The sequence below is a fragment of the Adiantum capillus-veneris genome, chromosome 16, assembly GCF_014529385.1.
Source record: "Adiantum capillus-veneris isolate H3 chromosome 16, ASM1452938v2, whole genome shotgun sequence".
NCBI lineage: Eukaryota > Viridiplantae > Streptophyta > Polypodiopsida > Polypodiales > Pteridaceae > Adiantum > Adiantum capillus-veneris.
In genome coordinates this window covers 106947619-106975332 of record NC_140946.1, presented here as the reverse complement: position 1 = coordinate 106975332, position 27714 = coordinate 106947619, and the positions used below count along the sequence as shown (strand labels likewise).

The 27714-nt window shown below is 39.8% G+C and overlaps 1 protein-coding gene across 7 annotated transcripts in view; it reads left to right on the top strand.

The window, feature by feature from the left end:
* The first annotated feature begins 2714 nt into the window (after positions 1-2714).
* Positions 2715-27714, top strand: part of LOC147439595 (uncharacterized) — a 61327-nt gene continuing 36327 nt past the window's right edge. The window contains exons 1-3 of one of the 7 annotated variants that reach the window (XM_086485412.1): positions 2715-3480; positions 3977-4550; positions 7323-7534. In XM_086485412.1, coding sequence (XP_086341538.1) covers positions 3199-3480; positions 3977-4550; positions 7323-7519 — 1053 coding nt within the window. In that variant the 5' untranslated portion in view covers positions 2715-3198 and the 3' untranslated portion in view covers positions 7520-7534. The other 6 variants (XM_086485413.1, XM_086485415.1, XM_086485418.1 and 3 more) reach the window with 6 other exon arrangements.

Here is a 27714-nt window from a genome sequence, read left to right as displayed (position 1 = left end):
GCGCACTGCAAGGCTGAAAAATCCCTATTCTACTTACTCACAGGCAATTAATAATACCAACCATTTGTAGCTAGCTTGAGGACCTCCCTTCTTGAGCAAGAAAAGAGAAACCTTGAGCTCTGATACCAATGTAACATTTATTGGCCTAAAATCTTATTTGGAGCGGAAATTAGCATGAACATAGTGGGCATTTCATTAGAATAGATTCCTAATGAGAATTACAAGAGTGCTTGGGTGGAGAGAGCAACAAAAAGCATAACACCTAGTTAGATAGCATCGACAATACTTTCAAAAGAGAGAGCAATTAAGCTATTGACAACAGTTGAGGACCGGATTTGCATGGAGCCGGTCCCCCCTCCAAAAGGCTTTGTATTATGGTTTCTCCCATCAAGAGAGACATTGTACAATACAATTCTTTGTGTTCCTTCAAGACTAGCTAGTGCAATGAAGATGGAAGCTTCATACACCAAGCAAAAACACTTAATCAAACACAACTTGAATTATCCCCGTTCTCAGACCCAAGACCTCACACACCTTCGAAGATGGTGAGAGCTAGCAGGGTATGAGAGTAGATTGAGAGGAAAAAGAAGTATCTTACGAGAAAGAAGTACATCTCCTCACATAATCACTCATATTAGCATAGCTTAGCTTAGTAATTAGCTTGGTAGAGAAGATGAGCATGCATTGAAGCTTGGCTCTTGGTTGGATTTGCATCCACATGCCAAGAGGGTGTTGATGTAGGCTTCTATCTCACAAGCTTGGAGTAGGTGATGAGCTCTCCATTAAAGCTTGGGAGGAGATAGAGTGTTTTCCCTTCACACATGGTCAAGTGTGAGAGTGTGTGAGTGAATGCCAAGCAAAAATCAGCCCCCTCCCTCTCTTGGGCGAGCCCTAGCTGCTAAGTTAGGCTGGCTTTTTCCTCATTGGACCTCCCCAGGTCAAGCCAATAGGAATTAAGCAGCATAAGTGATAGCCTTCTGACATGTGTCCCCCTTTCCCCTTTTGTGAGAGCTTTAGATAATTAAATAATTAAACTAAACTCTCATTGGACCCCTTTGCCTCCTGGCCAATAGGAATCAGGCAAGCCATGGGGCTTCTGAATGCTCATTGGACCCCTTGGGAGACTGCCCAATAGTCTTCTAGGACACTTAATTCTTATTGGTTTCTTTTATTAAATGTTTTTAAATTAATTAAACTAGATTTACTCTAGCTTAATTCTCATTGGTCCACTTCAAGGGTCTTCCAATAGGAATTGGGCACACCTTGTGGGCATCTGGCCTAGGAAGCTGACATGTGTCCCTCATTCCCTTTGTGTAAAGGGAGCCTGTGTGTGTGTGTGTGTGGTTTTCTCTCTCATCCCCTAGCTTTGGGGCTCGCCCCCTCCCATGTAGGGATGCAGAAAGACTTTTTGGGTACACACTAAGCATCCAATTTTCCCTAAGGTTAACCTTTGGACACAACCTTTGAATTTTGGAACCTTAGCATTTTGGAAGTCTTAATGGGCTGAACCTTAGGGTCTTTTTAGCCCGTTGTTTCACATGGCTCTTTTGCAGATGGCCCCCCCTTTGGATCCCTATTTTCCCTCCTTTGGATCCCTACTGTGGCCGGTCTGCTAACTTAACCAATATTCTAGCTTTTTCTCTCTTGGCACTTCCCCACATTAAATGATCAGTTTAATATGAGAAAATCATTTAGGAGAATTAGATATTGATTATTATGACATTTGCTATTGTATCATAATTGCAATCTATTGGATAACAAAAGAGTAGACTACGAAGCTGTAAATGATACATACACACCTACATGTGTACATATGTTTATGTATAGATGGCATACAAATGATGCACAATCATGTATATGTATCTATATTTACATACACAAACACATCTACACATATCACAAGAAGATTTAGAAATTTTCTAATGTAGGAAAAGGGAGACTTTTTCAGTGTTTTTCATACAATGCATAACATCAAGCTTCTGCTCGAGAGGCACCGCATACCTAGCTAGGTACGATTGGGGGCAGGGGACCGCTGGCCCGGTGGGTACGATTGGGGGTAGGGGACCACCGGCCCCACCACCGGGCCGGCGGTCCCCTGCCCCCAATCATACCTAGCTAGGTATGCTGTGCCTCCCTCAGAGAAGCTCATGATGTTGCGTTAAGTCATAATGTGGGAATTTTTGTGAGAATGTGTCCAAAACTTCTTGTGTATGTACACACATGTATGTAGATTTATAGGTTGCATATGTTTAACGTGCATACATGTGTACGTATCTAAAGTGACATATGCATAGATACATGTAAATGTAAGTTTACACGGTTATGTGTGTGATACATGTATTGGTATGTGGTATTTGCATCTATGGACTTTGGACCCTAGGACTTGCAGAGCTACCAATTAAAGACAAAGGAGGTGTGGCGTGCAGAGGACGCGAGAGAGATGAGCTATGGCGATTTGCAAGCATGAGCTGTTGCCCACAGTCAAAGCAATAGTTGTAGAGTTGGATCTCTCTCTCTCTCTCTCTCTCTCTCTCTCTCTCTCTCACACACACACACACACACACACACACACACACACACACACACACACACAGTATTCTAGCAAAAGCAAAAGGGGGCGCGGGGTGGTATCACAAAAGTGTAAAACAATTGAGAACACTCACTTTCCCCTGCAGGCTCTAGTCCTCTCCTCCCTGCTCTTCCTAGATGTCCATTCAAAACATCCAACAAAACCCACCTGCCTCTACTCTTTTCTTTTTTGCTAAGTGCCCCACTATTTTATTCTGGTACTTGCTGTTTTGCCCAGCACCATTGAAATTCCTTAACCTTGTCCTTTCTCTTTCAATCGATTCTTGTGGATTTGCACACCATTTTTTCTGTCTCTCTCTCAGAAACTTACATCCATGGCATCCTTCTTTTGGCATTCTCATGCCAGCTGCTTGTTTCTTCATCAGCAGCATACTGGATCTTGGCTTGATGTAAAGTGACTAAGCCATAGAAATGGCACTCACACTAACATTTGCCATAGCGCACACACACACACACACATAGAGGTTTCCATGATCAAGCCATAATCACATCACACATCGCACACAACCGAATCGAGTTGCTTGGCTAGATAGTGACTTGCAAAGCCTTCAGAATCAGCTCATAGAGCCACCCGGAATTTCGCAAGTGGCTTGCTGACACAAGACAGCTATGTCACCTTCTTCTTGCACGCTCGCATGGCTAACGCGACTGATGATGACCGTCGCAACTTTCGTCATATGGCATCTCCACTTCAAAATGGTGACGGCTACATGCCAAAATGTGTGCGGCGATGTGCCAGTGATGTATCCATTTGGGACAGCACCCGGTTGTGGTAGCAAGCTTTTTGACAAGTACGTAGCTTGCAGCAAGGGCAAGCTTCTGCTATACACACCAACAGGGAAATATGAAGTCCAAAGGATTGACTACACCAACAACCTCCTCATCCTTCAGGTAAAATCCGCATCCACATATGTATGGTTTTCTGAGAATTTTGTCAGACACTAACCCTGGATCCTATCTTCTCCAAATCCATGCTTTGTCTTCAGTGGTGGTTATGTGAGTGTACAAGGCACATGTATGCGCACCTTTGAAAACCTAATGCACTCGGACAGTTTAGCTGAGCATGTACTGCCCAAGGGATGCATTTCAACTGCTTGAGCATGAGCCGTTGGGAGCGGGGGGGGGGGGGGGTTTCACTAGGAAAAACAAGGAGACATCACCAGCGTGCACCAGATGCCCTTGAGTTACCTCTATGGCGGGACCATTCTTTGCTGAATGCACCTTATCTCCCTCTTTCTTACCATACCATAACCCTAGATGAATCCCTGGCAATGTGCCCTTTCTGTCCATGCGCATGCGTATTAGGATGGTGTATGTGGAACGCTAACATACAAGTGTATCTCATGCAAATGCATCAATTCAAGCACCTTCTCTTCTATGATTACAGGACCCGAAAATGTCCACATGCGGTAAGATGCAGGGGAGCAACAACTTTGGCCTACCGGTGGGCGTGCCATTCTTAATTGTGGGCGACACATTTGTGCTCCTCAACTGCTTAACAACATCATCAGTGTACAATGGGCTCAGCTCGCTATGCGATCCGGCCGGAACGCAGATATGCCAAAGCCTATATAGTTGTAGCTCAGTGACCCAACTAGGATTGGCAGTGAATGCACCCACATCCAGTTGCTGTGTATATACAAACCCACAGGCAAATACCCCCCCTTATGAGCTCAATTTGCAGCTTCTTCAATGCTCTTCATACACAAGCATATACAGCTTCGGACCGCAATATGGGAACGGCGGCGATGGCAACGACCCGGCTGCAGCAGCCGCATATCCGAATCCATCCTCCTGGTCCTATGGAATTGCCCTCAAGTTCTTGGACGATGAGACGGCCTACTACTCCAGCTGCGAGGCATGCGAGCAGAGCAACGGTGCCTGTGCTTACAATGCGTATGGCTTTGTCTGCGTTTGCTCTGCTGGCGTCAACACGACCACGAGCTGCTTTGGCGATGGCGGTAAGCAGTCTACTCCGGTTTTAAACCCCCGCACCCCTCTCTCTCTCTCTCCTCTCTCGCGTTCGCGCGTAACACGTCTTGAGTTCAAGACTCCTAAACGCGTTACGTCTTGAGCTCAAGACTTATTGGGTAGATCATTGATTGAAGGTAAAAGTCCTCTTCTTAGGTTTGAGTGTGTGAAGCAGACAATGGATAGGCTTGGATACAATTTAGTCTTGAGTCATCTTCTATGGAAAACAATTTCCCTTGTGATGAGTTTAGGCTAGTGGGTAATTGGTTGAAATACAAGTTGAGACTAAATTGAAAGATTGACGGCAAAAGGAATAACTAGAAGTCCAAGACAATTTAGACCCAAAAGCAATTAACGTATTATAGTCTGAATGATTGATACAAAGGAAGACTCAAGGTATGATTGAAATCGGAACAAAGACACAAGATACAATATACAAAGAGTGGCAGAAGCAAATAAGATGAGCAAAGTGATAACAAAGTACAAGCAATGTACTTGTTATAGCAAAGTTATAGAGATTTGGGTCTCCTTTTTATAGTTATCAACAATGTCAATCTCCATCACATCCATTAGTACTGTGCTATTGTTCATCTGCAATTTTTGTCTTGTAATAACCAAGAGTCTGGTCCTTTCCCCTTTTCTTGAATTGTGGTGTATACCAAAATTTCTTTTATCGTAAAGACAATATCAAAGTTCAAACCACAACCTTCAAGCTGAGTCTCCTTCAAACGAGACAGCTGTGAGCTTGTCACCTTCAATTACATTGACACCTCAAACCAACTAACTTACTCTTTTTTCAAACTCACTCCCTAGCCACAACAGACACTATGGTATGATCTCTTCAATTTTGGTCCCTTTAATTGCCTCTTCTTTTCTCATATGATTATCTCCTTTCTAGGTTGTGTTTGATTATTAGGCAAGGCTTGGTTGCCATACTACCTTCACTATCACTCTTTTTGTTTAGAATCTTCGTAGGAGATATTTTGCAAACATTAGAGCCATCTAGTACATCATCACCTTGTTGCATTGGCTCTGGAGTGACTGCCACTCTACTTGAGCTCTGCTTTCTTACAAACCTTCTTTTGCTTTACTTCTCTTTGATGTTTTGTTCAATATCCTGTTGTTCGAATTCCTCATGTCTAACAGCGAGCATGACTTTCTCAAAGCAAGTTAAGCTATGCCACTTCTTTGCCTTCTCGTCATAACATGTTTATTTACATTTTGTCAACCTGATCCTCCTTAGCTTATGATTGTAGTTTGCAATTGCTTCCTCACCATCTTTAACAGACTTGTTGTGTCTTATTCTTGCTTCAAACAAGATCTCAGCTTGTTGCCAATAGATTAGGTCATGCTTATGATTGTCAAGTATCATCGTCTTAGGTATCTTAGTATAAGGCCAAGGGTTAGTTCTGTATGAAACCAAGCTCGGGGGTTGCCTATAAAGAGTTGGGAGGAGAGTACAGTTTCATAGCCCAAGGCCTCACGGTTGTTTCATAACTATTATTAGAAAAGCTGGGCGTGGTCTTTTTTAGGCTTGCAAAAGTTCATGCAAACCGTGAAGATGACGGTGGATCTCTCGACGAGTAGTGCGGGCACAACCTCTTGGTCAAAGGGGGAGGGAGGAGTCGGCCATAGCCAAATCAGGGACCGATTCTCTGTGTGAGCTCACGTTGGCATGCAAAACAATTCACATCACTGGAGGGAGATCCCTAGCGACATGCACCATGAGCTTTCTCTCTCTTTATTTCTGCATGCAACTTACATCAACGCCATGGCTCGTTTGTTTTGAGATTGGTTCACATGAGTGCATTCGAACTGAGGTCAAGGTAATTTCTTAAACCCTAAAAACCAAGTTAAGGCGCATGCCCCCACCCTGGGCACACACCCATACACAATTTGGTGAAGAGATTTTCAAAATTGTGAAAGTCTTATGAGAATTTATGTGAAGATCTTAACATGCATAGATATGTTGCGTACCTTATTGCGTAATAGCTATCTGGTGAGCAATTTGTTCACTGATTATTTTGGATCGTTTCAAAAGGATTGTTGATCCTTGGAACTCATTCGAGTGAAGGATCTCCTTCACCTCTAAGTTATTCCATAGCTTTGGGTAGATCTTCTTCCATTATATGGCAATGAAGTGTTTTGTGGTGGCTTTCAAAAGCCGTAATTGATGTTAAAAGCGAATTCAACAAGCTACATGAATTTTTGGGTGGGAAGTAATTTTTTTCGATATTCGTAATTGACGCTGGCCAGGCACATTGATCTTGTGATGGGAATTCCAAATTCACAAATTTGAAGCTCTTTAAAGGCTTCTACTCACTATCCGACAAGGTGTTGCAGTCAAAGCTTGCATTTCTCAACGTTTGGTTGGCAGTTGCTTATTGGAAATCATTTTAACAGTTCGAAAAGGGCTTTGCAAGGCGGTTTGTGTCCAAGGCGGTTTCTAGCTAAGTATTTAATATTACTTTTGTAAGCCAACCACACACTACTCCATGGATCCTGTGTTTAACTCACTAGATATGGATCTTCATGAAAATCAACTTTTTGATTCTGAGCTCTCTCCATGGAAATCTATTTCTCGCTAAATTGTGTTGAATATTCTCGAGGATGACACAAATTTGTTTGAAGCAAAGGAATATGTTACCTGATATGATTTTCAAAATTTTGAAGACCGTTTTTGTAAGTTGGCAGTACGTGTCGAATTACTAGCCACTCAGGTGGAGACACTTACTGAGTTATTAAATTCTTTTACCTTGAAGGAGGCACCAGATACTCTATTGCATGTTACCCAAGGGGAAACGGTCTTTGCCAACGTGGCCAAGAAGAGACTATCGACTACACATTTTCAAAGAGCAAAGGTGCAAAAATTATGTTTCGATTGGACCGCACTAGAAAAAGCATTGTCCTCATGCCCTTGATGAATAGGGCTTTAATCGATTCCATTAATAAGTTGTAGCTGTGATTTTCAAGTGGCACATTAGGTATTTAATTTTTCAGTTATTTGTATATGATGCAACAGAATGATAAATACAACACATATTGTTAGGAATTTGCAAAAGCTGCTTTCCTTTTCGATTCTCCAAAGTTTTGTTTTGCACATACATATGGTGAATCTCTTCGTGCTGCTTGGATTTCCTTTGTCGAGACTTCTCTAGTGAAAATATTGCATTGTATGCCCTATTAGTCTACATATCTTTTTTGGAGGGCATGACTCATTGAATGACATACATTTTTACTAAAATTGCATGGCATGAAGTAAAGTTGCTTGAGGAGCTAGTTAGTCAAGGAGATCTTTACTACATTCATTTCTGTTTGATTCAATCTTATGTGTAAGAACTTGGATCCTCCTCCCAACCTCCCAATATAAAGGCATGCTCCTAGCCTCTTGCCCTAGACGGATCCCCTTGTCCACAGTGCCTAGCCTGGCCCCTGGCCCAGTCCGTGACTCCCTGGCCTTGCCCTTGTCCTGACATTACTCCCCCCTTGGAGAAGCGTTTTCGTCCTCGAAAACACAAGTGGTACTATCTTCGTAAGAACATTGATGTTTTCCTTATTGGCATCCCATACGCGAGCCAATTGTTCATATTATACTTGGTGCAGTGAGGAGGTTTAATGAAACCAAGAGCAACATCTTGATTTTCAACATTGTTTTCCTTTTGCAACCACACGTATCTAAATAGTAACTCATGATAACTTATGTGAGTATCTTGAAAAGCTCATAGCTATTGAGGGATAGAATAGGGAGTGTTCTCATGTCAGACTTCTGAACATTTTGAAACACACAGAACTACATGTTCACCCCTAATGAAGGTTACATGCCAACATACTTTGTCAACACATCTACTATATCCTTGACTTATGAAACTATTGAATCGGTATCCAACCCCACCACAACAGGTGTTCAAAGTTGAAAACCTAACCTAAGAAAATTTAAGAATAGGGAGAGAATCGCCTTTTCAGAATGCTTTGTGCTAACGTATGTCTTAGCAGATCCTTTAGCAAAAAATACTTGTAAGCTGCCCATCCAACGCGGGATGAATAGCAGCAATAAGAGTGAGGTACTTTCCCCCAACCGCTTATAGACAATGTTCCACGACTGATGATAAAGCATGAATCAAACATTGAGTATCCAGCCATATACTCGATATGGAATGGAGACAACCAACTAGGTTGAAAGCGGGTTGGAGTGGAGTAAACTCTTAGAGTTTAGACCAAACAACCATAGATACCCATACTGAGCCATTACCTTGTATGGCAGGGTGTAAACTCATCATAAATCTGTAGCAGAGATTGCACTTGCAGTGCCAAAAAGGTGTAAAAAGAATAAAGTCCATGAATTTGCATGCCGCTCCAAATAAATCAGTGTTAAACAGTAGGGCCTATAACACCAAGTGTGCATGCATTTAACACAAACTTATCCAAACGGCAATTCCATGACGAGACTTTCCATGACACGTACGTGAAAGCCTTTCAACAAGAGTTGGATCATAACAGAATGTGAAAGCTCAGTCACACCTAGGTTCCAACCAAGAGACATTCTCAATAACTTAGCATACTTGGCTATATGTAAAAACGACCCTCCGTTAAGGTGGTTTCACATCACTTGTCATCGCAACAAGTCTGTACTGAGTACCCGATAATTTTTGGCCACTGAAATTGTTCCTGATACGGTGTGCTCCAAATGGTCTAATAAACGGATGCAACCAACACGTAGGGACGTCGTCGCGACACGTCATTAGGAATTTGTCACTAGTGTCAATCCCAGAGACTCATATTCGCCACATGTGGAATATGTCTCAAATAAAGAAGTTTGTAAAAAGAACATCCTTTAACGAGATGTACTTGTGTGTGGAGGTAACTAAAAACACTCTGCGACGCGAGTGAGAGGGACCCTCATTAGCATTGCTCCACACTGGCTAAACCGAACTCCTCGAATTCCTAGACCATGTTGTATCCCGTGTGACAACATGTGCCAAAGCGAACCCTATAAGTGGGTTCATAATAGCATAGTGCAAAAATGTATATTGGACACTATGCCCCAAAATACTTTGTTCCGACATGCCTTTGGTACGTCTTGGAAACCTACAATCATATTTATACGGGTTGGAAAAATCAAACAAAGCATACTAAAAGATGGAATAACACCAAATCAATAGATGCGTACCTGGGGATTGAACTATATGTTCACTTACCCGTATTCAATCGCAGAGGAGCACGTCGCCCACCTGAGAAAAAACCAAGCAACATTGCACTGGAAACTCTGGGTGTTGCCTTGGCAATCCAAACCCGTTGGTTATAATCTATGTTGTCAAACCCCTTGGTAAGACCCTTTATAGAGAATCTGCTCAACTGGCAGGTAACGGTAACCAACGTAGTCAACTGTGTATAAAAATGATTGAAATCAACTTGAAAAGTTGAATTTGTCCACTACCCCCTGGTAGATTGCGGACTTCTTTCTTTGAAAGTACAACTGGGATAGATCAAACTGTGATTGTGAATGCCTATGGGGTGATTTAGTAAACACCCGTTGGGTCGTATCCCAAAACTGTGATGCCATAGACACTCATAGTGCTATAGAGAGAGCAAGAAATCCACACAACTGAGATGCCTAGCTCATATGAATAACCATGCTATCTCAACTGTTTGCTACCTCTAGAATACGTGGTATAGATTAGCTGATGTGAGTGTAAGATTATCAAAAACTCAACTTGAGCGTCGCACTAAAAACATGTAGTGCAACAATGACACCCTAAACATCCGTAATGACAAGATGCGTGCTTGTCCATTAACGTCGATGTGTTCGATGTGTACTCCACTCGGCAGATCTGTTCGATCTTAAGAACAATCACCCAAGGAATGCCAACAGTTGGGTCTTACCCGAGATCTGACAATGACTCGTAGCCAGCGTGTATGTCTCATAGTCCTGATGGCAATTAGTGTTCAATCAACGAACTGATGAAGAGTAATTTAGATGGCGTCTTGCCCTATTGTTAGCTGAGAGTTAGAGCACCTTGGCTCAGGATGACCCCCAAACAAACATGTTCAAAATCTTCTTAGAAAGTTTTCATAATTCTTTGAGAGAAATAAGAAAGAGAGAGAAAAAGAACATGCAGGGCTGAGGAACTTTCCTTAAGCATTTATGACGTGTATAGTTGGTGCCCCTGCTCATGTGCATATGATGCCTAGCATGCATTCTTTTTAGTGTGGTGTTGACAACAACCAAAATTATGTGAAACAATCCAGAACTCATCTTCCCCTTGACAAAGTGTCTGGTGTTATAGCGGAATCATATTGCATGAGGCGGGAGAATTGAATCTACCTAGATAGCATGCCGTACATGCAGAATTTTAAGCCCTTGGCAAAAATGATGGCTCAAACGTGAGAGCCAAAACCATAAGTGCCTTGCACAGATGTAATGGTAGGGATTCTGTGAGTGATATTCCCATTTTGCCAGTTCCACAAACTTGTTTGCCATTGCCAGTGATGCCAAGTCATTGGGCAGTACCTTGGCACAAGGGAGAAGCCTTGCTGCATGTAAATTTGGCAAAGCACTGTGCTTTGCACAAAAGCAGTAGTTTCCAATTTAAAGGTATAAACATGGAGAAATAAACAATATTGAACATGGTCTAACGTGGTCATCCTGCAGTAACCCGTTGTCTGGAGATGTCGAAGGACAAGCTCGCTCAAATGTTGATCATAACCATCTCTATTGCACGAGAGAAAGTTGGCCTGAAATATCCTGCAGGTATATGGAGAAATTCCCCAAAGGCATGTGCTCATAGCATACCCCAAACGGGAAAAATCTCAATGCAAGAGTCGGAAATTGAAGCCTTGCTTCACATAAATATGTTTGTGCTGAGAGGCAACGGATGTAGTGGAAGATATCATGACAAAAAGAATCGACCGTATCGAGCAATTTCAATTGAAATTAATCAGTACTGTGTGGTAAGCATCCCCCCTCGGCGTGTAGAAACCGTGACAAGGAGTCGGCCATGCCGAGCAACTTGCTTCCTTCAACAAGTCCAGTAAGAGGCCATGCCTGTTTCCTTGAGATAATAAAACATTGGCCCTTGCCATCAATGTATGCAACAAAATTTGAGTGTTTATGTGAACTGCCACAAGCCATGCCTGTGCTTGGGGTGGAGAAAGTGCACAACCTTTGATGCATGTTAGAGATATGCAATAGAGGTGATATATGCTCCATCTAGAGAAAATGCTTCATAAGTAATCGACGGCCGTGCTGTTATTACATCAATTCATGGTCGACGATCAAAAGATGTACGCTAAGTGCCTCATGCCAGTCTCATACATTACCTTATGTAGAGATATGGCCAGAATTGTGTGACCAGTTATGTAGATGACAATAAAGTACAAGCATCCTAATGCACAGACAAAGCCTACCTGAAAGGATTTGCTGCTACATGGATTATCTATTGCAAATCCTTAATGATGGAATACATCCGATCGTGCCTGGCTATGCTTATGCTAACCACAGAAGCACCTTGTGTGTGGTACACAAGCCTTGCTTGTGGATGCACTTACACGGCTAATGCATACGAGAGTTTCACGGCATGACTCAAAAATTTTGGCAAACAAAAACCAAAGCTATGCATACCTTACCTTTAAAGGTCAGGGACGAATTGTAGTCATGTCATCCGAAAGCTACATCAGTTGTCGTTGCCCTTATTCATTGCCTTTACGACTGCTTACTTGCTTTGGATTTTTTGCAATTGCTACTCGCCGCGGACATTCAGCAAATGCAATTTCTGCTCCTTGCTATTGATCTTTAACACTAGGTTGGTAATGGGACACTTTTATGTCCTGGGACACTTTTATGTCCTGTGAAGTGACCATTTTCCTTGAATTATGTGAAGAGTTTCAAAATGGATTTTAAGGTGCTATCTGTCTAGAAAGTTGTCTCATGAGTTGAAAAAAACTCGACATTTTTTTGGAATATCAATTTCATCTTTAACCTTGTCCTTGCACAACATTTCACAACCTAAACTGTGTGAAAAAACGGGTCCTGTTTTTGGCTTTTTTCAACTTTTTGCAACTATACCACTCTAGAATTCATGTTTGTGAGGTCTATAATGCTAAAGAACTATCTTTAGTAGTCCTCAACATGTCGTGATGCTTCTAGGGAGAAATAAATGTTAAAGTTGTAAGTTATGACCAAATTACAAAAATTGTCAAATCCTGTTTTTTAGCCAATTTTAGCTCTTCTATGATTTTTTTGGTGGCTTTCATGATATCCAAATGCAGTTTTGATTTTCTATGTCGCATATTGTAATATAAAGCTAATATTCCTTGAGTTTTGGGGCACCTAATACCCTATTTTGCATAGAAGACAACGATGGTTGATTTTTTCAATTATAGAAGAAAACGAAACATTCTAGTATATCAAGTATAGCTTTTTCAATATTGTTAGTTTCTTGTGAAAACTACATGCATTTTGTAGGTAGTAACCATATCTAGTCATAAGGATCAAATTTGGCTAGATATTGAATAGTTTCTATGGGATTCTACAACTCATAATGTTGAACCCAGTTTTTTCATGTTTGCTGTATTTAAAACTTCATCTTTGTACCCAAGATTCCCCTTGGTAAGAGATGTATTATTCTTTTGACATGCTCCATGGCTCCTTATGAACCTAAAGGACAATAGGGAACTAAGAAAACATGCATATATTATTTGTATTGAGCGTGGCTATAGAAACTTTGATGATAGGTTTGCAGAATGGTAAACATTCAACTTTTTTGTACCTATTTATTTTGGTAAAACAAAAAATAGTGATTGAGAAGCAATCACATGTTCTGATCACCAACCCATTGAAGTTAACTAGGGAATTTATCTCAAGTTCTACAAAAATCCCTAATATTATTTTTATGCAACAAAACGTAAGAAATGACTGTTTTGATGAAAATGTAATGGTCCATCAACTTTGGAGGCTTGGTGTGACCAAAAGATGAGAAATTTTACAAGTGTCTTATTTTTTCCATGTGTAGTAGGCCTTGAACTATAACCTCATGAAAGGATTTTACAAAATGAGTGGATCTACTATGGTTTTGGAGGTTTTTTTCAAAACCCTGAAAGGACACTTTTATGTCCTCTTAGGTTACCAACCTAGTGTTAAGTGTTTTAGGCCTTGCTTTGCATTCATTCCTCTTGCCCAACAACAATGTTGGAAGAAGACGATCTGCCAATTATTTGCCCAAACTCGGTTTTCCAAATCTTTGCAATTTCCTTGAATTTGTGGTTGTCGGATGTGTCAAGATGCACGACCTCGCCGTACTGTGGATGCCGAGGTTGTAATTGGAATGGGGTGTATGCCGGGGTGGGCATGCACCCTATTGTAAGTAAATTGCCCAAGGCCAAAGGCCTTAGGGTGTTTTAATATGAAACGGTCATCAAACTGGGCGATGGAGTTCACAGTAGAGTTGCCACGAGAGAGAAAGGGAGAAGGGCCTCAATGCTTTGCTCGACTGCGCCCACCACAGGGTCGGGTTCTCTCCAGCTCCGCCTTGCGCTCCCATCAAGCCTGACCACGAGTGGTTTGGAGCCGGTCGACGAGCCACCTCCTCTCGCCTCAAGAGGCCCTGCACATGGCCCCTCCCATCGTCTTCCTCCCGCCTGTCAAGGGGTCACTTCCATGGCTCCCTGTTCATGCACATGCAAAAGCATGAGAGGACCACGCCTGTCTTCCCCAAAAAAGTACTTGGGTCTTGATACCAGTGTAAGAACTTGGGGTGACTAGACCTAGGATCCTCCTCCCAACCTCTCAATATAAAGGTAGGCTCCTAGCCTCTTGCCTTAGACGCATCCCCTTGTCCACACTGCCTAGCCTGGCCCCTGGCCCAGTCCGTGACTCCCTGGCCTTTCCCTTGTCCTGACATTATGTTAGGGCAACTGATGGGTCCTACAACTATCTATAAGCAAAGGTTGAAACTATGACGGATTTTTTATTTAGGCTTCGTTAGAGTGGGGGAACAAGGCTCTCTAAAGAACCCTAGGAAAATCACGTTGTCAATTTGTTTGTGCTTATTGCTTTCTATAGGTGACAAGGCTTATGGGCACATACTACTGTAAAGCAAGGCTTCCTATTTTATGTCTCTGGCATCATCGCTTCCAAAGTTTGTGATATGCTGCCAGCATACGAATTGGAAAGATGAGTCTTGGAGGAGAGTATTTGTGACGGATTATCATAGAAGTATCGGCATATACTAGGCTAAGAGGCTAGTATTGGTCCATTGATTAGGCTTTAGGAGTTACCCATAGCTGTAACCGTCTACTCAATAGCAGTTGAGGTTGGTATCTTTGTAAGAAATACGGAATACAATAAGGATCTAGTAGCAGGGAGAGTAGAGAGAGATACGATGCAAAGTAGATTAGTGGAAAATCAAAAACTTTAGATTAGCACACTATTACAAAGTGATGGCGTCATCCACCCATGCGCTCTCAAGGTAGAGCTTAGATGGCGATTTAGATAACTAGAGCAAGTAGGAATACAAGGGACTAACAATCCCTACACAAGGATGTATTGTGTGCATCAAGTGTGCACACCATTTAAATTACTCATGAGAAGGCCTCCTTATATAGATGTAAGGAGCCTCTAAACGGCCATGTGTAGCTGCCCTTAGATAGCCAAGTCCAAGTAGGACTCTCCCATGCTCCCATCTGTAGCCGCTTTTGGGTAAACAAGTCCTCCTAGAAATAGGCCACCGGCCAAAGACCACAGGCAGCCGACCACCGGCCTCTGGACGGCCATTTTCCGATTGTCTTCCGGCTGTCGTCCGGCCAAGATATTTCAACTAAAAGGAATATTCCGGTCCCAAAGTTGCCCCTGAATTTGCTCCGTACCATCCACGATCCCAAATAGAGATCTCATCAGCGTGCAAAGCTGGAATCCACCAAATATATGTGCACCATTGGCTTCTCCTCATATGGGGGCCTTACAAACTGTGCAACATATATTGTGGTGGAAAAACTAAGAGAGGTGAGCATTGCAAGTATACCAACAATCTTTGCTCATGCTCGTCACATACCCATGCATCAACAAGCACTATGCATGCACTATAGATGATGGTTTTTGTCCGTAGCAAACATGCATGGCCTTGCTATCAAGAAACAAATTCATGTGATAACATGACTCTTTAAGAGAGTCTCTAGGCAGGGGTACTCTTTAAGAGAGCCTACAGGAGTAGGGGCACTCTTGTTTCAAAAACCAAAGAACACATAGTATGATCAAATTCTTTTGATTTTGGGAATATTTCTCTTCTTTCAATGAGGAGCTATGATTATTTCAATATCTAGTTGTGAATAAGATTCCAACTTGAAAGGATATGCTGCTTAGTCTATAGCACTGATCGTGACTATAGGAGTAGTTTTTTCAGGGGTATGACCCACTCATGAAAAATCCCTTTTCACACTTGTACGTTCAAGGAAACAAGTTCTCAACTACCAAGGGGTAGTAGCTAAGTTCCCTTTACCAACTTGATTACAATCACTGTTGGAAGCAACACGATAGACTATGCTGATTTTAGTTAATTGATTGTTTAAGAAGTTTCTTTACAAAATCTAACCAAGGGGTTCGGATTGCCAAGGCAACACGCATGGTTGTCAATTAAATATTTGATTATCTTCACTAATCTCTACTTTTAGTGTTTAACAAGTCAAAGGAATACTGGGTCTTTTGATGCTAGAATTTTGGTAATGTACCTTTGAGATCTGAAAATTTCCGTTGACCTCTGCATAAGTATATGGTACTTTTACCTCATAGAAGCGTATAATTTGGTTTTGTTTCCTTTTTGAATATGCTGATCGAGCTTTATATGTGGGATACATATGCTGCAATGCTATTGTCCACTTAACTCTTTAGACACATGACAAGGTCATGTATGAGCAAAGGATTTTGGAAAAGTAGTATACCAGGTACCATTTTTTCAACAAGTTACTTTCTCTCCTAGTTGTTCATTCTAATTCAATTGAGGGTTCACTCCCTATTGAAACGGTTATAGGCTTACATGGTAGCGTTTTGTCTGGTGCATGTTGTTAGTCACAAGAGGTGCAACATGGTCCAGGAACTCGTGGAGTTCAGTTTAGTCAGTGTGGAGCAAGGGTTGTGAGGGTCTCTCTCACTCTTGTTGCGGAGTGTTTACAATTACTTCCACACACAAGTATGTATTGTACTTGATGGAGGTCATATTTCTTGACATCATTAAATGAGATGTTAACATGTGGAGAATATGAGTCTCTGAGACTGACACTAATGCCTGTTGTTCCAGTTATGTGTTGTGATAGAGTCCCTAGGTGTTGGTGATATCTATTTATTAGCCCATTTTAGTACGTAGTATCAGAAACAATTATAGTGGCAAAAAATTGTCAAATATCAAATAAGACTTGTTACGGTTACAAGTACTGTTAAAAAACAAATTAATGGATGGTTATTTGCACATATAGCAAGGCTATGTTCTTAATGAAAGTGCTTCATTGTTGGTAGCTAGATGTGATCAATTTTCACATTCTATTATGGTCCAAACGTTGTAGAATTTCTTATCGTAGAGTAATTCGTAATTACACTTTCCTTTCAAGTAATCACTAAAAGTATCTAGTTTCCTTTTGTAGAGCTAATTACACATTTTATTCCATCCTCTTCCATGTGTGCTATGAGCATCCACCATAAGCATTGGCACCTATAGCCATGAAAATTTAGGTTCTAATATGTTTTCGCTAAATGCATGCACATTACGTGTTAGGGGCCCTAGTGTCTAGCAAAGGCATAATTGGGATGGCATGCAAATTTTTGAATTAGAAAGCTTATGAATCTTTTTGCACCACATGTGTAGTACCTCTATGGGATTTATTGTGGGTCTACCAACCACCATACAAGGTGATGGCTCGATATGGACGCTTGGAGATAGGTTGCCTACATTACCCTACAATTTTGAGAGAAATAGTGCACCCATATTTACCAATCATTTCCAGAAGACTTTCTGTAAATGGTTGGGGAACACAACTCAATATATGAATGCCAATCGTACAGAGACGTGTTTAAGTTATGGCATCTCAAGTGAACTGCCCAATGTGATCCCAATATTTATTTTGTCTTTAGGTATTTATTTTACTAATTTGTTAAAAGTCCGAGTAGAGAAATTTGCTAAGGTAATTATATAAGTACACCTAACCCCCATTGTATTATCATCAATTCATTGCTAAGGTTGGTTGGTTTGGCAATCTCTCTCTCTCTCTCTCTCTCTCTCTCTCTCTCTCTCTCGTGTGTACTCTCCCCATTGCTCTATGCTTCCACATTGTCAAATTTAACATGGTATAAGAGCTTCGTGATGACCGAGGGAGGAGAAGTGGCACAAAGAAGAGGATTTGTGGTTGGAACTTGGAGCCCTACCAACAACGTTGCAAGCCAACGTTTTTGTTGACCTTGGTGGCAGAACATCAGATAGTAGCTAGCCCCACTACAACATTTTGAAAGTCTTACAATTGTGCTAGGCAAGGGTGTGTTGTGACGATGTTCTAAGACGCCAGAGGCAGTGGAAAGTTGACCGTCTACAACTTTGACAACGTTTTGAGAGGGAAAGTTTCCAATGGTTTGTTTGGTGATGGTGTATTGAGATACCCCAACTCTTTCAAGCGTTTTTTTCCCTCATTGCCTACCTTGGAAGATTATAAGCATTAAGAGAGGGGCCTCAAGATTTTCCTTGAGCACTTGAAGACTTCTTTTTCAAAGGCACATGACATCCCTTTCTAAATACTTTTGGCAACATTGGGACAATAGAAACTTTGTGTTCTCTGCCTTGGTTTGTAAAAAGGGATTTTTGAAGTAACCCTTGCAATAGAACACCCCTTGCCTGTGTGTGTTACCACATACATGTGGTAGTGATGGGTTGAATACATTTAGGAGTGCCGAGGTAATTTTTCCCTCACTAGGAGGTTTTTTCCTCGTGCATTTATATACGTCCATCACTCTAGGGCTAACGTATCTTTCCATTGTGCACTAAGCAATATACTCTTTGATGTGTTCCTTGAGCTTCTTCATCTTCTCCAAGTTGTGTGAGATATATTCGAAGTATAGGCCATTAGGGAAATTTTGGACTCTCATATGGGCCCTATAAGGACTTTGACTTTCTCCATCTTGTCCAAAATGGACACACGGTAAAATTTTTACAAATGAAATCAAAACTTATCAGACCTTTTAGATTTAAAATGTATTCATCGAGATCTATCCATCGATATATAGCATGCCCTCAGATTCTTTATATGCTAGAAGATTCCATTTTTTGATGTGACAACACTATCTTATAAATGGAATCTCTCTCCACTTTTCAACTCGAGTGGGGAGGCCATAACTTCTACAAATCAACTCCAAATTTGTCGGAGTTTGGGGATTTAGAACCTACTTTCTAAGATCTTTCCACTGATATTTTGGTTGATAAGGTTTTGACAAAGCATTCATGTACTTCACCGGGTTGCTCACTTTGGAAAAGAGAGGTATAGTCAAACCTCCTTATAGGGCCCCTTTGAGAGTCCAAAATTTCCCTAATGATATATTTTTCATATATTTTGTTTATGAAGGCTATCAATAACATACTCCATTGACATATATAGATAGAGAGTTTGATGGATATATGAGACTCAAATGTTTCAAGCACAATATTTGTAATTCCCATGTGCTTTTAATTGATATTTAGTCTTTGATAATATAGGGGTTTTGGAGTGGGGAGAAAGAAACCAGGTACTTCAAGAACTCCATCTTGCACTAGTCCCCTTGGCTCTCTAAAGTGGTAGGACCACCTCAAAGCCCCTTTTGGATAGAAACGACAAGGACAGTGAATTATAAGGGTCTAAATCGGCTAGCTTACTTTTAGGACAGTAATAGTAAGAGCTAGAAAACCATTGACCTTCTGGAAACCCAATATCAACTAAATGGCTATGAGATATTGTTAGTCAATAGAGTGATAAAAGAGATTGACAAGGTTATAATGGAAATCTCTGAATCCAAGTTTGACTGGAATTCCTGGAGAGGGCCCTAAAGTAGTATGTTATGGAAACCCCCTTCTGAAGGCATATATCGTACAATCATACACAAGAATAATTGGTATAGCCCCCTAAATTGATTATGGAAGAGACAATGGCTAGAAGAACGGTGGGAGAAAGTCATGGAGAACATTTGGAAACCAAAGTGGCCCCAGTTTATGAAGATAAGTTTTAAGGAAGGTGATGTGGGGTGCCCTACCGACGGGCATAAAGATCCAAGAAAGAGACATTGGGTCAGATCGATGCTTGGGATGCAATAGAGCTAGTGAGGATCTCGCCCACTTATTCATGGAATGTCAAGCGATCAGAGGCCTTGCAGGAAAAATTTGCAAGCGAGTGCAAAGACATGGCAAACCATATTCTTCAAGACTAATGTGTTCCTTGGGGGCAAGAAGTTGGGAAGCCCTACTCTGCTTGTCTGCACTCAAACTGTCAGTTACTTCTTCTTTCATCATATATGGAAAGCGAGGAACCACTGTGTGTTTGAAAGGAGATCTTGATGTGGAAAGCTTCTCAAAGATTATACAAGAAAGCAGAGTGGTAATCTATACGCTAGGAAGCAAGCAAGACTTGAAAGACTAGCATGCTCATTTCATCAAGATCAACACGTGATGTCAATGAGGGGGAGGAGATAGTATCTTCACTCTATCAGCTTAAGGCAAGTAAGTCGAAACTCACAAGTGTTCTAAATCCAAACATATGCACATTGGAACCTTTGACAAAGCAACACACTTACATGGATGCTACACTTGAAAATAATCAAGGCATTAAGGACTTATGCAGTCCAACAATAAGCTTCAGTTCTAAGCCTTTAATGAAGAAACTTTTTGCAAACTAAATTAACTCGTTTTAAAGCAAAAAGTTAAAAAAGAAGTCGAGACTCTTCAAGGAAGGAAACCATTTTTAATCTTAAAAAAATGGATTAAAAAATTTATCCACCTTTCTCCTTGTTCTCTAAGGCCAAACACATATTCTATTTTGAGAGAGTAGACCATATCACCCATATAAACTCTAGCATATCCCTTATTTTTGGCTCGTTAAAACAAGACATAGGAGAGAGTTATGAAAGGTCGCTCAACTCCTTCTAATGAACATGTGTCTCTCAGGTGGGGCTTAACAAGTGAAAGGATCACGATGGCTTTCTAAAACATTAAGAAAATAATAAAATCTTTAGGTTGAGCTTAAGTAGAATTATATAAGGTGAAGCACTATTCAAGAATGTCTCTTTTATTAAGCGATCAAGTGTCCTCCTCGCAAAGAAGCAAACCAATTATAATAGTATTTTTTTTTTAAATTGTAGGATTTTTGAGCTAAGTTTTGACATCATTGCATCGGTTTTTCTTCTCTTTATCATGGTTTGTTCATTATATATATATATATATATATATATATATATATACATATTTATATTTATATAACTAATTAATATATATGTGTGTGTATGTGTATGTATGTAGTATAGAACTTACTAGAATTAAGATGAAATAAAAATATCTATTTAATACTTTAAAACCAAAATAACATTTAAGGTAGTATCAATCATCACTGAAAACATTGAAAGTATCATAACCCAACACATCTCTAAGGCTTCTTTTAGAAAGCCAAAAAAGATAGTTTGTTGCCATGTATCACCAATCAACAAGCTTTTTAACCAATGGTCCATAATTACACCCAAAATGTAACCCTTTTACAATGGCCTTATGGAGTTCCAAAAAACAATGTGAAAGCTCATTATGGTCTACATAAGGCTATGTGAGAGAAAACAAATAAAATTTAAATAACATTTAAGGTAAGTCTCAATCATGCCACTTTTTTATGTTCTTCTAGTCAGTACTCTTGCTCTTGCAAATGGCTTATATATTATGAAAGAGCCCCAAAAATAAGGTAAATGGTGCACATTGCACATTAGTATTTTGAAACAAAATAAAACAAAAAGGAAGTAAAATAAAAAGACACATTAAAAATCAAAACAAAAGAATATTTTAATGCTTTCAAATAAGCATAAAAATAATTAAACGATTTAGTGATGATTTTTTTTAAAATCTCAAATGAGAGAACCGTTTATCAATACCTCAGTGTTTGAGAAAGATGTGTCTCAGCTTAGGCTTAAGCCGATTGAAAATCGAGATTAGCCGATTGCAAAGGATGGCAAAGGAGAAAAAACCCGATAAAATATACTAGAAAATAGTTCGAATATTTTGCAAATTTAAAAATTTCTACTAGTATTTTCATTTTTTAATAAGGAGGAAACTTGCTGCTTAGACAAAAAGGACTTTCTCGAAGACTGCATCATAAGATCAAACTCCTATGAATATTTTGTTTAGTGTTTTGATCTCTAAAGTCTTTTTCAAGCATGTAGAGAAAGTAAATGCTGCATTGGAGAATAACTTTCCATTTCAAAGTTTTAGCTTTCTATCTAGCTTTAGGGACACTTGTCTCTCAAAGAGGTGATGTAAGGAAACAAAAAGGACAACAAAGTTATTTTACAAAGACCCTTGCCATGTGGCGCTCATCCAGCCAAAGAATCCAACGGCCCGAGTCTTGCAACAACCTTGCACAATGAACCCTATGGTCTTTCACAGGCCAAAAAACATATATGTGTGTGTGTGTGTGTGTGTGTGTAAAATTTATTAAAATTATGTAAGGTGAAACTTCACTTTAGTATTGTAAAAACAATAGAATGCAAGAAAAGTAAAGATAGGATGTGAAATGAAAGGTAATTCTCCATCATGCACTAAAAACTATGAAAGTCCCCCTAACCCAGCCCAACACTAAGGGTTTCTTTTAGAAAGCCAAAAATATTAAGACTAAAAGACTTAAATGTCCTTTTTGGAGGATGGGTCCTAACTTTAGAAGCTATTTTTCAAGGGGGCATTCACTTTTTGGAATGCATAAGTCCTTAGTAAAACTTTGCACCTTAGATACAACTGTTTGCTGATTAGAGCCACATGATAAGTTGTACACTGTTGTAGGCTCTTATGAGAGGGTGTTGACATTTGACCTCCCTCTTTAAAGAGGGGCATTGGATATTGGGTTTCATACAATTTTTCTCATCCTCTTTCACCTTTTTGGTCAAGAAGGCCATAGGAGTGGTAGAGAAAACGTGCAACACCTCTTTGCAACTCTCATCATCCAATGGTCATATTAACTTTTTTTTTTTTGCTTTCTAAAAGAAACCCTTAGTGTTGGGCTGAGTTAGAGGGACTTTCATAGTTTTCAGTGCATGATGGAGACTTACCTTTCATTTCACATCTTGTCTTTACTTTTCTTGCATTCTATTGTTTTAGAAGGCTAAAGTGAAGTTTCACGTACATCATTTTAGTAAATTTTACATACACACACACACACACACACAACATATATGTTTTTTTTGCATTCTATTGTTTTAGAATGCTAAAGTGAAGCTTCACCTTGCATAATTCTAATAAATTCTACACACACATATATATTAATTAGTTCTTTTTATTTCACTTTACATTTCACAACTTCACATGGCTTTACATTTTTTGCATTTTATAGCTTGATTCCAATTAGTGTTAACATTCAAGAAAGTCTCTTTTATTAAGCGGTTGCTGATCGAGTTTCCTCCTCACAAAGAAAAAAACAAGAAATACTAGCAAAATTTTTGAGATTTGCAAAATGTTTGGACGACTTTCTCACATATTTCATCCATTTTTCGTTTACCATGGTTTGCAGCTAGCTAGTCTTGATTTTCAATCGGCTCAAGACTAAGCTGATGCAATCATTTCCCAAACACTGATACCAGTTTAAACAATTTTATCACTTTCTTATTGTTTTTGAAAGCCGTCGTGACCCTTTCACTTGTTTATGTGAAGTATTAACCGATTGAAATTTTCTTTGAAAAGAGTGCTTTTCTTTATGAGGCTCTCATTTGTTCAACCTAGTGGGTTCTTTTTTTCCAACGTGACTCTTCACTTTGTTTGTTTATGTTCCTTTACATCACCTCATAATATCGTGTCTTAGATCCCCAATAAGTAGTATAATCTTCAAACATGTTGAAATATCGTAACTGAGTGGATTTGAAATACATCCTAATAAGTGGCATAGTCTTCAAACCTATTGAAATGCATCAACATAAGTTTGAAGACCTTCAACATCCAATAAAAGATAGCAAAAATTATCAAAATGTCCTATAATTGATGGAACTTCTCAAGATACCCCTCAAATTGCAATAATTCCCAAAATGTGAGCATGCAGTAAACCTCCTTCCATTCGTTGTATATTCACATCAAGAATCCCTTTGTCACTCGTTTTGAACTTGTATATATACTCCTCATATTTGGCTTTCAATTCCCAAAATTCCCTTCAATTCTCCAAAATTCTTAAATTACCCCTCATTAACCTCACAAACATCTCCAAAGGCTTTTTTTTTTTGCAACCAGACTAGTTTTTCTCAATAGATGATAGAATTAGGAGTTTAGATGGTATTGCAGGCTCTGAAGATGAAATCGTGATCATTTTTGGACACGAATGCCTTTATTTGTGAGCTCATTGGTGCATAGCTTTGATTAAGCTCAATTGTCATAAAGATTGGACCCTTTAAGTTTTCTTTTGTAATGAAGCCTTACTATACTTATTTGAACATTTTCATTATGAAAGTGAGTGTGTATGTGTATGTGTGTGTGTACATGCATCTCTCTCTCTCTCTCTTTATATATATATATATATATATATATATATATATATATATATATATAATCTCTCTCCATTAATATATCAAATGTGTTCTAATAATTGCTCAATTTATTACAACAAAAAATGTTGCATTTTTTAGGCCATCGTGAAGTCTTCACCATGTTCTCAATAAAGTCAAGGTCTATTTTTGGCTTTCTAAAAGAAGCCTTAGGGAGGAGGGCTTAAACGGTTTAGGACTTTTCGGCAAGGTTGTCCCTTGCCCCTTTACTATTTGCAATCTCAGCAAATGGGTTTAACTGCCTAGTTAAAGACAGAATGGAGAAAGGGCTCATAAAAGGAATTGCACTGGCAGACGGAAAGCAACAATTCCTATCACAATTCGCAGATGATACAAATGCAGTGTTGATCAATGAAGATTCCGCATTGACAACTTTCTGGGAATGTCTGCATATCTTCTGCAAAGCCTCGAGCTCCAAAATCAACCATGCCAAGACTGGGATCCGAGCGAGCAAATCACCAATGCCTAATTGGATCTTAAGAGTACAAGGATGCGAGATAATTTAGAATGGAACAATTTTCAGACTATTAGGTATACCTATGGGCTTCAATGTCACTCTAGCCCAAAGATGGGCATGGGTTAGGGATCGGTTTGCCACCAAGCTCAACAGATGGCTAGGATTCCAAGCCTCCATGGCAGGCAGAGCCGTGGTAGTGAAGCACTTCCTAATGGCATATGTTTTGTACTTCCTCTCCTATTAGAGGCCACCTGATATCCACCTCAAACATAGGGTTGGAGATCACAGACATTACTAAATGGGCAAACAAACTAGCTATCAAGACCATAGTAAGAGCCCTTGAAGAGCATGAGCAGGAGTGGGCCGCCTTACTCTTCAGACACTTATCAAAGTTCTTTGTCAAAGACAATAAAAAGTGGGTGAACTTCCCCTGGTTCACAATCTTTTTTGGCCCTCAACCCTTCATCCCAATAGGATATGACCTCCTCAAATCCTTGTGGGAAGCATGGAACAGATATAGAGGACTCCTTAGAGTTGACTGGGATAACAAACACTCTCTCCCCATCAGAAGCATAGACTCAATTGGCTACCCATGGCCTCCATTCTACCAATCACACAAAGAGAGTGAAAAACAACAAGAAGAGTACATCTCAAGGGCATCAAAACATGGCAAGATTTATGGAAAAAGGCAGAGCATAGATGGGTGTCCAAGACAGAGCTCCTTGCTAGGTTTAATATACTCCCGTGGGATCTTAAAATCATCAGTAACAGGATCAATTCCCCAAGGAACAATACTGGACCCTTTCCGTGGAAGACTCCCCTTCAGCTAAAAGTGTATACTGGAAAGGAGGATTCAAGATGCAACACCCTCCTGATTCCCCTAGCCTCCCTACTCCCCTGCATGTCACTCTTAATAAGAGATGGAAAGTTAATTATGCTAAAAAACAACGGGATTTCAAGTTTACTAACATTTGGAATCGAGGATTTCAGCCAAAGCACTCGGTCTTACTATGGCAAAACGCCAGGGCAAACAAAAACACTAATGGAAGAGGGGCATTTCGGGTGAGGAAAAGGCCTATAAAGGCTAGCGCTTTGCACAAAGCCATCTGGATGGGGGGGAAAAGAGCAGCTGCAGGATTGGGGGATGGTATGTGTGTCAAGTGCAAATGGGGAATTGAAAATATTCAGCATATTTTATGTAACTGTTTTGAAGGTCTCAAAGTATTAAAACCCTTGGTATCTGCTCTTGGTTTTACTCCTAATTGGAAACAACTTCTGCTAGCTGACTTCATAGGCACTTTTTCTTGTCTTTGGAATACAATTAAAGCAGAATGTTTTTGGATCATCTGGGTTGACAGGAACAACAGAATCTTTGACAAGGCTTACCAGACACCAAGTCTGAGAAAACTATTTTGTTTTGCTAATCTGTAGGCAAACAACTGAAGCTGGGCAAAGTTACCCTATACAATGCTGAGTATAAAGTCTTGTTGGACTATTGGGAGTGGAGTATTACACAATCTGGGTTGAGAGGAACAACGGAATCTTTGACCAGGCTTACCAGACACCAAATATGAGAAAAATGTTTTGTTTTGCTAATGTGCAGGCAAACCAACTCAAGCTCGACAAAGTTACCCTATACAATGCTGAGTATAAAGTCTTCCTGGACTGTTGGGAGTGGAGTGTTACACAAAAGCTGACCTCAACAAATCTCATGAATTAATAGTGAACGGCTCGATTGACCACCTTAGAAACACGATGGACAAGTGTCAGGTAGAAGGCAAAACTACAAGGAGGTTGTGGTGGAATGGAGTTAGGCTAATGGAGATTTTGGAGGAGACCCTAAACTCCGTGTAATGTATATATCACCGCAATTACACCTAATCTTCCCAAAAGTGATTTGTAACAGTCCATCTGGCAGTACACCCAAAGCCCATGGGGGCGATGTAGCTTTTTGTACTTTTGTAGTTTTGCCTTTTCTATTAATCTAACTCTGTCGTCCTTTATGGAAAAAAAAAGGGCTCAGAGGAGAGTTGAGTTAGGCATACTTTCAATGTTTTCAGTGATGATTGAGACGTGCCTTAATGTCCTCTTGGATTTATTATATCAAATGGGTCTTTTTTGCTTGCTCATACAGGCCTTAAAGAACAAGAAATTAAGGAGTGCATTCATAGGAGTTTGATCCCCTGGAATCTTGATGTGAAGTATTGATGTAATGAAATTTTTTGATATTTTTATTTGTGAAAAAGTGCTTTCATTTAAGGGTTTCATAAAAATTTATTTCATTAAATTATCTTATTATTTTGTATTCTTATAGAGTTACTTTTTCTTATGCACTAAATTAAACGTTCTTTGGTCCTTTTATTTTGTTGTTTTTATTTGATTTCTTTTTCAATCTATTTTGTTTTACAATGCCAATGTGCATATTATGTTGTTTAAGTGGGACACGTAATATATAAGAAATTTGTGATTATGTGTATATAATGGACAATATGATTTTATAAACACAACAAAAATGTCTTGTGATTGTAGGCATTGATTTTAACATACTCCCCAATCCCCATAACTCTCTTCCCCTCTTAAATTCAGAAGCCTTCATGACTCTCGTCACCTTGTTATTTCACCTTTCATTTCACAACTTGATGCGGCTTTACCTTTCTCGCATTCTATTATTCTAGAATGCCAAAGACTAAAGTGAAGCTTCACCTTGTTTTAGTTGTTAAGAGACAATGCCCACTTATCCTTTTATATATATATATATATATATATATATATATATATAGATATATAAGGCTTTGATACCAAAATATGCACACTATAAAGATTGCAAGCGGAAGGAGTATATTAAAATGATTTTGACATACAAAGTATGGACAAGGTGTGCAGGGGATCGCTATAGAAGTTGCAAAGTAAGGAATTACAACATAAGGCTATGCCT